The sequence below is a fragment of the Gastrolobium bilobum genome, unplaced genomic scaffold, assembly GCF_033153095.1.
Source record: "Gastrolobium bilobum isolate Gb01-03AN ecotype WA unplaced genomic scaffold, APGP_CSIRO_Gbil_v1 utg7046, whole genome shotgun sequence".
NCBI classification, from domain to species: Eukaryota; Viridiplantae; Streptophyta; class Magnoliopsida; order Fabales; family Fabaceae; genus Gastrolobium; species Gastrolobium bilobum.
This window is the reverse complement of record NW_026897034.1, coordinates 248,723-262,244: the sequence shown is the minus strand read 5'-3', so window position 1 is coordinate 262,244 and position 13,522 is coordinate 248,723. Positions and strand designations below refer to the sequence as shown.

Here is a 13,522-nt window from a genome sequence, read left to right as displayed (position 1 = left end):
GTCCAACAGATATTGGGTTAGACCTTATCACACACAGTTGAAGGTGAAGGATATTAATGAAGAGAAGAGATGTGGGCAAAGTAGCTTGCTGAGATGTTGAGTTGCTTGAAGAGATGGTTCATCAGTAAGTTGAGTATCTCAGCAGTTTGGAGGATGTAAAAAAGTGAGATCTCAAAAAAAAAAAAAAAAAAAAAAATTGAGAAGAATGTTTTCTACGCAGCGGATTCATAATGAACAGGTTAGGTTGAAAACATGCAGACCCCATTGGTTATGCTCATCTCTAGAAAGCAACATCTACATAGACGGTACTTTACAGCTATCCCATCTACAGGGATAGAAGTTGGGTTTAGCTAAATCAGTAACTACAACAATAAGCCAGGGAACCAGCCTTCTACGGAAAAAGAAAGGAAAAAAAAAGCCTGCTTTTAACAAAATTCAAGCATATCATGCTTATCAAGGCATATTTCAATTAAGGGCCAGATAGAGGGGGATCAAAATAGAACAGATAACTCCATAAAGAATGTCTGCAAGCTACTTGATAGTAATGTAGCGATTTGTTCCATGTCTGGCCCAGTAATTCTTGAGATCCAATGGTATAGATAAATCATGGCCTTCTGCTGCCACCCTACTAAGCAGTCTTGTAAAGACACTTCCACTCATCTTTCGCCCTCCAATTCGGGCATGACGCTTGTTTGGAAGCTGGGGCAGTGGATACATTGACAAGGTGGTGGTACAACAAGATGACTGCCATCCACCATTCCCCCATTTGTAGCACTGACGTGCTACTCCAGTGCATGTACAAACTGGGACAGGCATTGTAGTTTCATCAAAGGTAAGTAAATTCAAGCCAACGTCCTGTCTGTCCCATTCTGATTTGATCTTCGTCCCTTCAGAAGAAGCTTGCCTGTTTAAATCCTCACTCATTTTCTTTCCTTTGCTAGGTGGCTTTGACGCCTTAGAAGTGATTGTCATGTTCTCTTTTGTTTTCTTAGCCAGATGAGATTTGACAGCTTCAGAAGTAACAACAGTCACTGGGAAGGCATCAGTTATTGGCACATCTTTTGTACTGTATGATTCTGTCATATTTCCTAGATAGTCAGTGGACTGGTGCATCCGCTTTGATCCACGTTGAATTCCACTGCCTAATGAGAAGTTGACAGCATTGTCCCAATTTTGAAGGGCAGCAAGGGCATTGTCACGTTCCAGTAGGGCAGTATCCCTCTGAGCAAGTGCTTCATCCCTCTGACGAAGGGCCTCATCTCGAGCAGCCAAGGCTTCATTCTTTTCAGATATAGCAGCTTCTAGTTCTAGAATGCGCCTTTCAGCCATAATGGACCTAATTTTCTTATTCAAAACTAGTGCATTTGGTTCCTTTACTTGATGTTGGGGAGCCATACTCCACTGCACATTTCAAATCCAATCCAATCAATTAAATCCAGTAATGCAACCTAAAAACAAAGCATAGTAGATATATCATATATGCATTCTATTTACCGGGGAATGTGCTCCTCTGTAGTAGTCCATGGCATGCCTAACGTTTTCATGTTGGCGGGCATCATCCATTTTGCATCCAGAGGATTTAACAACAGATGCAGAAGTCGGTGTCGAGCAATGCAGTCTGAAGATTTAAATAGTCACTAATTTCCAGCTGAAAACATATTATGTTAACAAATGAGAATGTCAACAGCTTGCATTAAGTCAATGAAAACAAGCGCATACAGAAAAAATGTCAACATATCCAGTGAGAAGATTTTTTGGGAGTATAAACGAGTGCAACCTTGTAGCTTACTTGTACAACTAACAAATCAAATCCTTGTCTGAAACCAGCATGAAATAACCACAAACATCACTCTAACATAATCTATCAAAGGTGATCTAGCAAATATTATATGGCTATAAGTGTAATTTTAATTTCATCATATGTAATCCAAATGTAAGCAGAAATGAGGAAACCACCATTGATTTGACAAAAGTCCCTTCCTTTATGGATTCATTCCACTCAAAGACAAGTGTGTTAGATTGAGATCCCAACAGACAACTGAAAATGTTTTACACAATTACATAATCAATACGTTTGGTTCTTTCCTCATTTCCACATAAATGAGGAAACCACCATTGATTTGACAAAAGTCCCTTCCTTTATGGATTCATTCCACTCAAAGACAAGTGTGTTAGATTGAGATCCCAACAGACAACTGAAAATGTTTTACACAATTAGATAATCAATACGTTTGGTTCTTTCATGAAAGACAGGGTTCGAGGCAATATGTAGGGCAGCCTAGTTATCACACATAAGGATCATCTGTCCAACATCTCCAAACTGAAGTTCTTTGAACAACTTTTTTAACCAGACATGCTTACACATTGCAGCAGCCATAACTCTACAGATCGCCCAACCATACCTTATTTCTTATTTTCCATGAAATCAGGTTACCTCCACTGAACACATTGTACCCTAAAAGTATAACGCCTATCAGAGTGGGAAGCTCCCCAATCAATAGCAGAGCCGGTCCATTACCATCATATAGCAGTCTCAGCTACAACACGTATTGGACCAAATTCCAAGGATTTTTTCTGTTCCAAAGGGACTTCCCCCACCCTGTGATAGTGATCATAAAATCCTTCTTAAAGCAGGTACAGATCCCATTGATGTGTGCCCGTTACACGCATTATTCACCCTAGTACCAGTCCTTTTTCCAGTTAGGTAATTTTAGTTAACGACAGAAGTTCACGCTTTTGTGTTGACTACCATGCCTCGAATAAGGCTTCAGTATGAGATAAATTCACCATACCTGTCAAAGAGGAGCTACTGAATGAACTATATGGGGTTGCCTACTTCTCAAAGATTGATTTACAGATTCGGATGAATGAAGGTGATATTCCCAATTCAGCTTTCAGGACATATCAAGGGAATTTTCAAATTCTGGTAATGACTTTTGGCCTCACCAATGCCCCTGCCATATTCCAATGCACCATGAACTCTACCTTACAGCCTTTTCTACGTAAGTTTTTACAGGGAGTTTTTTATGACATCCTCATTTACAGCAGAACATGGGATGACTATTTGTCTTGTCTTGAACAAGTGTTCGCTACCTTTCAGCATCATCTGTTTTTTTGCGAAAAGAAAGAAGTGTACTTTGGGCATACCTGGGTGCGATAGGTGATTTGTACGTGACTATGGCAAGGTGGCTAGACCGCTAACTGATTTATTGAAAAAGGGTAATTTCTCTTAAACCCAGCTGCAGAACAAGCTTTATATCAGCTGCAGCAACAGAATCTGATGCTTTGGGTAAAGGTTTTGGTGCTGTCTTATTCCAGAATAAGAGATCAATAAATTTTTTCAGGAAAGCTCTTTCTGATTCCTCGCTATCCAAGTCCGAACACGTGAAGGAGTTGATGATTTTGGTCTTGTCTATACAGAACTGGTGCCGCTACTTCCTTGGGCGCAAAGTTACTGCATAAAAACCAAGAGCCTCCACTATTTGCTGGGACAGCATATTACCACACAGACTCAGCTGAATTGGTTGGCTAAACTTCGGGGTATGAATTTGACATCATTTACAAGGCTGGCTGCAATAATCAGGTGGCAGATGCACTCTTTAGAACAGATGAGGATAAGGAGCTGCAGGCAATTTTAAGGCCATTTTGTAAGGATGTTCATTTGCTTGATGAGGAGGTGAGGGCTGATCCCGTGTAGTCCAAGATACTCAATGACTTACAGTAGGATCCTGATTCCCATACCTACTACACCCTGGAGCATGATCGGCTATATTATAAGGGGCATTTGGTTTTTGTCAGTCATCTCAACATGGATACCCAAATTGTTGCAGGAATTTCATACCTCTCCTAGTGGGAAGGGGGTCTTCTGGGATTTATGTGCCTATCGGCACCTGGCTCAAAATTTATATTGGATAGGAATGAAGGGGGAAGTTTCTTCTTTTGTAGCTGAATGCTACATTTGCCAGTGTAGTAAGTATCAACCCACTCTCCCAGCAGGGCTCTTGCAACGTTTACCTATTCCCAATGCTATTTGGGAAGATCTTAGCTTGGATTTTGTTGTTGGTCTTCCTAAGGATACTATCCTGGTAGTCATAGATCATTTAAGCAAATATGGCCACTTTATTTCAGTCAAGCATCCCGTTTTTGCTTGTGCTATTGCAGAAGTCTTTGTTAACGAGATTGTTAGGTTGCATGGCATGCCTACCTCCATCGTTAGTGACTAATATCCCACTTACATGAGCTCCTTCTGGACAGAGGATTTAGGCTGACAGGGACTGCCTTAGGCATTAGTACTGCATACCATCCAGAATCTGATGGCCAGACAAAGGTGCTCAATCATATCCTTGAGACTTACTTGCGGTACTTTATCTCTTAACAGCCTAAGGCTTGGCTGGTGTTCCTTTTTTGGGCTGAGTATTGGTATAGTACTTCTTTTCACATCACTCTCAAAGCTCTCCTTTTGAAATTGTTTATAGACGACCCCCTCCTTCACTTTCTAATTTCATTCTAAGAGAAAAATTGGTGAGAAAATAACTCAAGATCTGCAGGATCAAGATGAAGCACACAAACAACTGAAGTTTCACTTATCTAGAGCCCGGCAGCACATGATTTGATTTGCTAATAAACACCAACGTTCCTCCACTACCCATAGGAAAAGTTCCATGCCTTCTAGATTGCATCCCAAGATATCTGCAAGCTTTTATGGGACTTAATTTGGTCCTTAAACAGATTGAGGCACTCGTTTTTTAGCTCCAATTGCCTGAGAATTCTTGCATTCGTCCCATCTTCCATGTCTCTCAATTGAAGAAAGCTGGAGGGAATCATCCAGTTTTCTGTCCTTCCTGCTGATTTGGAAGTGGAGCCACCCTTGTATCAGCCCGAGTGTCTTGGGAACTCGTTCAGTTGTTCAGCACAAGGATCCAATGGAGCAGGTTCTGATTAAATGGGTCTCCCAAACTATTGAGGAGGCTACTTAGGAAGAATGGGCAGCTCATCAGATCTTATTTACCAGACTTCAACCTTGAGGGAAAGATTCAACTTCAGGAGGGAGGTGTTGTTAGGACCCAACCAAGTGAGGTTGGGACTTAGAAGGTGTAGGAATAAAAGGAGTTAAGTGATGGGGTAGTTAGTTAGTTAGTTAGCTAAACTTGTACAGCTAAGTAATAAATTCAAGTATTTTGGTGGGTTTTACACAAATTCCAGTATAGTTTGGAGGTATTTTTAGCATTCCAACATGTTTTGAACAAGTTATCTAGGTTTCCCTGCATTTTGAAATTAGTTTCTTAGATTACAAAACAATTTTTGCACTGTGTGAACCCATTTCTATTTTTATTTTTATTTTTAAAAAAGAATAAAAAAACCTAATCAAACCACCAAACAGTACCAGAGTTGCTATACAGTATGCTACTCAGTATTGGAGGCATCTCCAATACCAGTACCGTGGAGACATCACCACACCTGTGCATCAGCAGAGTGCAAAAGCTGCACCAACTGGCAGACCAACAACAGACTTTTCCTAAGAACTGGGTAAAGGTGCATCAGGCCAAAAGAAAGTAAAGTATATAATTCGAAACACAATATGGCAAAGAAGATGCTCCAGCAGTGCTAATAAACACTTTATTTATAACTTGCAAAGAAAAAGAAACAAGCAAAAAAATATTAGTGAATTGACTACATTGCAGCTAATACATTGAAATACAAGAAAAAGAAAACTAATAAACAATATTCATCAACCAAAACCTATGTCAATGATATCCCATGATATCAAATGTGTTACGAACAGAAATACAAGAGAACAAGCACTTGGAAAGTTATAACAGAAGGCAGAAGCTAAGGCAGTTTTATTGATACAAAAACAAAAGTACAAGAGACAAGCTCTTCACAAGGGCCACGCCCCCTTCCACTGAGAAATTCTCAGCCAAAGCAGTATCAAAAACTACTCCTAACAAAGGTGTATATTCCCACTTATTCATATCTTATTTTTAAATTCCAAAAAAAAAACAGACAATACAAACTCTCTAATCAAAGAGTATGTTGATGAAGATCATAGCAAACTCTTATCTATACTTCAGCTCTGTAGTTTGTACCATGAAAAAATGAAATATTACATCATTGTGACCAACGAAAAGAAAGGCACTGAAACCCTGTTTGTTGGTTTATAAAAACGTTCACAAATTGAGCGGAGATTCCACACATAAACATACAAGTTGTTGAATACAGCAACAGAAAAAATAAAAGTAAACGGAATTTTATTTTGGATCCCAAACCTTAACTTGTTTTGTATTGTTTTCAATACAGTGGGAGACTATCAGAGACATAAATCTCTATCCAGAGAATTCAATCTCCAAAGTCTTCTTCCAGCTGAACAGTGCAACAATTACACACCACTCCAACCATAAGCACATGAAAAAAGAATGCCTAGTTATTCAATATAGCAATGCAAGAACTCCTGAACAAGCTAAAACAACCCATGCAAGCCAACATTTCTAGAAACTGTGGCAGCAATCTAACAGTGAGTTTCCAAGTTCCCCTATTTGGATTTGGAACAAATATGACATTGGAAATGCAAACAAGTAACTAGAGCGACAAAACAAGCATAATGAGAAAAATGTTGCAGTATAGTTAGGGTCTTCAACACACCCAAACATAAAAGGGGTGAAAAAACCTAGACATAGAAAGCTTATAAGGCTTCACAAATTTGAGGGAAAAAATTAAATAGAGAGAGAGAGAGAGAGAGAGAGAGAGAGAGAACTTACGGGTAATGGAGTGGGAAAGGCGAGTCGAATCGGAGAATGGTGTGCATCAAATATTGAGACTGAGAGAGACGGGGGATAGAGCACGAAGATGGCCTTTGTCGTTTTTTGTTTTGATTTTATGTCAGCTTATAGGCTACAACGTTACATGCCTCTGACCTAACGACATCGTCGTTCAACTCTGGTCCCTTCGCAGTGCTCTTTTGTTTTTGGCACTAATCTCATGACTAAAACAACGACGTTTTGTTCTTTGTCATGTTTGTTCGGGGTTAGCACTTAGTTAGCAAGACTCTGAATAGTCCTTTGGTTTTAACTTTTAAATTACTTAGTTGCCCAATTAGAATAAGGAGAAAACAACTCTCTCATGTATAAGAAAATCAAAATCCATAAAGTAATGATCATTGCATCGTTGCTCACTTGCTTGTGTCGCAGGTGATAAAATTGGAATGTGAGTTGAAAAAAATAAATAAATAAAAGGAAAAATGAGTATCATTTTAAAAGATATAAAATTGTGTCAATTTAAGTGAGAGAAAGAGATAGATAAAAGAAGAAAGAGAGAATGGACAAAAAAGAATATAAAGGTGTGGGTCTCACTCTTTATGAGAGTAAAATGATATAAGTGTGTCATTTAAAAAGATAAACACTTTTTTCGTAAATAAATAACAATAACCAGCGACCAATTATAAGCAGATGATAAAAAAAATGCAAATGTATATGTTGTAACATTATTTTTTGAATTAACTTCTCAGTTCTCTCCATTTTTTTATCACTTAATCTTTTCAACTTTTGTTTAAGTTAAAAAATGTAAAAAAATAATAATTAAAATAACGTTAATTACAGTTTAACACTTTTTCAATTTATCACTTAAAATTTATTTTTCTTTAAGAGGTTTGGTGATAAAAAAAATTAAATAAAAAAATTAAGAAAGAGTTAGTCACAATGAGATATTGTGTAAAATAAACAGTTATTGTTGTTAAAATTAATTGAAAAGTCAATTTTTTTTTTTAATTTAAACGAAAGCTGAAAGGATTAAGTGGTGAGATAAAACGAAAAATATTTGAGGGATGTTAACTAAATAGGGTCAAAAAAATATGGAAGCTAATGTTTAATTTACCAAAATTTGAAATTAATTTTAACTAAAAATTATGAAACTTTTATTCAAACCAAATCTTTTATTTCCTTTTACGAATTGGATTTAAATACTACTAAGTTTAAACTTAGGTGTGTTTTTGTCAAATTAGTTATTAATCTCGTGAGCCTTTCCTACATTTATTTTTTTAAGCTTTTTGTGGTTATATCTAAAGTCAAGCCAAAGCTTTACTCGAGATTAGTCAAAAATAAAAAGTGCAGAAATATCTTATTGTTTGAAAAAAAAGTCATATATATAGTCATCCTTAAGAATAGTATTCTTTTGGCTAAAAGGCAATGCAGTCCCAAATTTTGGGTGGGAAAGGCCCACCATGACAAGAAGCCCAACCTATACAAGCCCAAAGGTAAGCTCTATAAATAAGGGCTAAAGACCACAGGTATGACTGATCTCAAAAACCCTAGTTTATTCAAACACGATAGTGCACACACACCCCTTCAGGCTAAGGCCATCGTACAGTGTGTAGTGATTTGTTGTCCCCAAGATACCTAATCCATAGGTATCTAGAGATAAAGCTACAGATCCAATATTAAACAACCGACCTACGGTCGAACACCTCTGCCCAAGGCAGAACATTGGCGCCGTCTGTGGAAAACGAACCCACGACCACATGGTACAGAAGGCATAATCAAGCAAAAACAATATGATGCGTCGCACATACAGATAGACAAATGCAAAGGGACAAGCAGGTAAGTGGGTCTGGAATAAAGAAAAGCATTGCAAAACCAAAAGCCATGGACAAACTGAGAAATTAATGGAGAATACGTCAGAAAGGGAAGGCATGTTGTAGGAAAATACATGTGGAGAGAGGTGTTGAAGAAGCCGGAGATTGACAAACACAGGAGATGGTGAATGTTGAAGGAAAATGTTGGGTATTGCCAAGCGATTCGAGATAGTAACGAAGGCAAACGAACGATTGGTGAGACAAATGGTCTGAAGTGAAAACTGAGGGTGATAATATGGGGACAAAAATTGAAAGGTTAAGCCCGCGAAAGCCAAAGGGCAGGGGCATTGCGGTAATTACAGGGTATACAAGACAGTTGAGAGACGTTTTTGCATAGGCATTAAATGCTAAGGTGGCAAGAAACGCACGAAGCCACACGTTGAGCCTATTGGAAAGGAGTACGTGGAAAGGTAATCATTAGAGGGAAGAGAAACTGTTTCTCACTTCAAAGCAATCATCAGAAAGCAGTTAAATACAGTCATTCTCTGTGTTGCCGACATGAGTAACCGAGTTTCTAGTCTCAGAGGGTCGTATGCCCTAAATTCCGGCAAAGTAACCCGGATGACAACTTCCGTAGAACACCCCGGATGAAAATATGCTTGTAAGACTGGGGAAAGCTTTCCCTCTTGAAGCCAAGTGGGAAAGCCGAAATAACAAAACGGCCAAGTGACCAACATCCGAGTCAAAAGCACAACAATCGACTTGACTTGGACATCCCGGAAAACTGAAGGCTCAGTCTACCGGGCTGGGGGGAAACTGTTATGGACCAGGGAAAGGCCCACGATGACAACAAGCCCAACCTACACAAGCCCAAAGGTAAGCTCTATAAATAAGGGCTAAAGACCACAGGTATGACTGATCTCAAAAACCCTAGTTTATTCAAACACGACAGTGCACACACACACCCCTTCAGGCTAAGGCCATCGTACAGTGTGTAATGATTTGCTGTCCCCAAGATACCTAATCCATAGGTATCTAGAGAGAAAGCTACAGATCCAATATTAAACAACCGACCTACGGTCGGACACCTCTGCCCAAGGCAGAACAGGTTCATTTTACAAAACCTCCTTATGTTTAAAAACACAAAAATGACTCCCTGAACTTATGAAATCAGATTTTAAAAATTAATTATATTAATCTTTCGCTGGGCAGACCCAAGATTTTTAATAATAGGGGGTGAAAGTAAAATTTAAAAATTATAAGTATGATTAAGACTAATAGAACATACTAACTATTATAAATATTTTTGAGAGAAGGGCTAACTATTAGTACTAATAGCCTATTATTATTAAAAAATATTATTTTATACATAAAATAATTAAAAAATTAAAATTTAGGGACTCTCCCTCAGTTTGCCCAGACCTTTTGTTAGATATATTAATAATATAATCCAATATTATTTTCACATACAAGCCCAACAGGTTTTAGCATGATTATTTGGGCCCATATGAGCTAGAGCCCAATAGTTCACATTATCTTAGGATTTCCTAAGCTGAAGATAATATTGTTGAGTATTCCAAACTCTAATATCTTTTGGTATAATACTTCAAGCACCTCTAAACCATTATTTCTTAAATCCATAACCTCCAACAACCTTGAAATATTAGCTTCGTGCGTCGGATTTGAGCGAGTAAGGTGTCTATTCGAAGATCTAATCGAGAGGAACTCGTATTTTAAATCATTTTCACGATTTGACATAAGGATTTTGCAATATCTGAATTTGAAGATATTGCAGTCGTAACCTTTCGGTCCAGATCCCACAAATTTCAGCTAGTTTCAAGAAATACTAGGCTTTGTTCTACTCGTCGAGACGATCATTTTGAGTACTCACTCACCTTAAACGGAGATCAAACGAAGGAGATATGGCGATCTAAAGTTACCAGGTACATTTTCTGCAATTTTTATAACAGGGAAATATTCTGGTGAGTTTCTGACAACAAAGTAGTCCATCTTAAGATTTTTGAGCACTCTGAATCTGATTTAGCAAATTCCAGCTCTACAGAGCGGTTTGATAAAAATTAGAGTCTTTGAAGTCCGTGGGCTGCAAGGTGCACTCTTTCTAACTCTTAGCTCTTATTTAAAATTGCTAAACATAGTTCCTATGATATTATAAAAATGCAATCATTTGATGTTACTGAGTTTCATGGTTGAAAATTACATGTTCAATTCAGTATGAAAGAATGTGAAATATTTTATAATGTATTAAGTGATTTTGCATCTACAATTGAAGATGTGGATGAATATTAATCGAACAAAGACGAAGATTTTTGTAGGGATTACTTGTTAGATTCTTTAAATCCTCATCTAGCTATGACTTATAGTCAGTATAAGACGGCGAAAGAGATATCATATCACTTGAATGCTCAGTTCCAAAAACAAGAGAAGCTCTCCAAAACTCTCCTAACAAAGAAGTTTTTTGAATTTAAATTTAATATAGATTCAAGTATCACCTCTCAATTAATTGAATTAGAGAACATAAGGAACAAGCTAAAAGATGATAAGTCTGATATGTCTGATAATCTTTTACCGTTCTTGTTTTGAGTAAGTTACCTGCTGAATGAAGTTCTTTCAAGACTAAAATACATAGACTGAAAGAACAGATTGAACTAGATGAATTAAAGAGGTTTATTCATATTGAGGATCAAAACTATTCTAGGAAGAGTTTGGAACAAGTAAGACAATAAAAGTCAGTTGCCAACTTAGTTTCACATTTCAATAAATCTAAAAAAAGTCCAAGTCACCAAAAAGTGAACTTTCTTCACAGTTAGATGCCAAAAAGACTATCCTCGAGAAGAAGAAGGGAAATTGTCATAATTGTGGAAAGTGGGGTCACTGGGAAGCAGAATGTAAGCTGCCAAATAAGTCAAAGAATAACACACCACAAAACGAGGCTAATATGTTACATTGTTACCTAATGAACCTGAGCCTCAAGCTTTCATTGGAATAATGAAGAATGGAAATGCCAACGTCTCTTCTAAGTGGTGGTTGGATAGCGATGCTACTTGCCATGCTACAAACAATAAGAATTTACTCACTGAGGTTACGAAAGTGAAAGACCTGGTGAAAAATTGCAATGGTGGTGAAGCAAATGTGACTCATGTTGGAACTACAAAATTGATGCTTTTTTCAGGTAAAATACTAACTCTGAAATATGTTAGAGTAGTACCTTTACTCGAAAAGAATTTGATATCTATGAGTTTACTTAAATATGTAAGTCGTGTTGGGCCGTGCAGGGGGAGCTCATGGCGGGGAGAAACCGCCAATCATGGGCTAAGTGAAAAGCGACATTAAGTGGGCTTAGAACACCACAATCAAACCCAAAACCTTAAGGCATTAGGTATATATGTCATTCCACTCATATGGTGCTCACTTAATCCATTCTTAACCAATGTTAGACTTTTTCATTCATTCACACTTGGATCCCTCAAAAAGTCGTTTGATACAAATGAACCAATGACTAAAATTAGATTTAAGACTCATATATATATATATATATATATATATATATATATATATATATATATATATAGGGTTAGGATCATTTTACACCAGTGTAAGTTACACTCTCAATCTTGTCCACTGATCTCACTTATATCTAAGGCTCAAATTTTTTAGTAACGTGAGCCATTGGATATAAGTGGATCAATGGTCAAGATTGAGTGTAAGACTTGTAACTCTTACACCGGTGTAAGAATATCTTGCCCCATATATATATATATATATATATATATATATATATATATATATATATTGGTCTCACTAGCATATGATAATTCATGTGATTAATAAAATAAAACGGTTAAATGTAAGTGAAATCAACAGTTAATATTAACTATAAATTTTTTTATTTTTATACCTATATAAGTTTATACTCATATAGGGTTGGTAATTATTATCATATCAAAAAATAGCTACATAATTAGAATGGAAAAGGGAGAGAAAATCTTTCTCTTTTCTTGATTTTTGAGTTTCCCTCCTCCTTTGCCTTTCCTTTTTCTCTTCATCTGAATTCAACCTCTTAGTTCCTCTCCTTTCATATTCTCTGATTTTGCTGTATAGCAATATACACTTTTCTTCTTCCTCCACCAAGTCAGTGCTCCTCTTTGCCAAATAAGGAAAATCTAATAACATTTGAATCGAAAGTGATTTTTGCTTTTCCCTTTAAATTCTCACTTTTTTTTTTTTTTTTTAAGGATGTTGGTACATCTGATTCACGGAAAAAACTCTCCATGTAGTATTACAATTGAAATCATGTGAGCTTACCAAACTTAGCTTGGAGACATGTCTATTTCAAAGGAGGTCAAATAAGAGGGCAATCATTTGCATCCCACATGATTTTACTTGTTTTTGAAGCCTGTAAAGTTTCATCCACCTTTACGTGATCTCGTGATCTCTATTGCTTATACCTGTAAAGGGAACTTATGACTAAAGTCTGAACTATATTGTTGCGAGTCTATGGGCTTGTTTTTCAGAAGAAGAAAAACTTGTTTAACATGACATGTTTTGTAAAAATAATTTTAAAAATTATAACTATTTTTAAATTTTTAGAATCAAATTTAAAAAACATATCTGAATTATTTTTGTTTTGAGTTTTGAGTTTTGACTTTAACTTTAAAAAATATAAAAAAACTTATTTCATTAATTATTCTACAAAATAGTTAAAAAAAAAAAATATCAAAACACAATCAAACAGTTCTATATTTTGATTTTTCCAACTTTCTTGGCTACTTGCAGTGAATTTATCTCTCTGCTTACCTATGATCTTTCCTCATTATTTATATTTTCTTCCTTCTTCAAGTTGAATGCATCTGAATACCACTTAACCTTTGTTATATGAAATTATGAATGAATCACCAGCATAAGCAAAGCAACTTCGATTGTGTATTCGATACAAAGATC

The 13,522-nt window shown here is 36.7% G+C and overlaps 1 protein-coding gene across 2 annotated transcripts; it reads right to left on the bottom strand.

Annotated features, from left to right (window-relative positions):
• Window positions 1–212: 212 nt before the first annotated feature.
• On the bottom strand, window positions 213–6,933 carry LOC133303583 (protein BASIC PENTACYSTEINE4-like). Of its 2 annotated transcripts, none has more exons than XM_061503505.1 (3): window positions 6,756–6,933; window positions 1,495–1,648; window positions 213–1,401 (listed from the first exon to the last, which is right to left on the bottom strand). In XM_061503505.1, exons 2-3 carry the CDS (start codon window positions 1,561–1,563, stop codon window positions 532–534), a joined length of 939 nt encoding a protein of 312 aa, XP_061359489.1. In that variant the 5' UTR covers window positions 1,564–1,648; window positions 6,756–6,933; the 3' UTR covers window positions 213–531. The 2 variants fall into 2 exon arrangements, with proteins under 2 accessions (XP_061359489.1, XP_061359490.1); XM_061503506.1 differs by lacking the exon at window positions 6,756–6,933 and adding an exon at window positions 6,267–6,332.
• Between the last annotated feature and the right edge of the window lie 6,589 nt (window positions 6,934–13,522).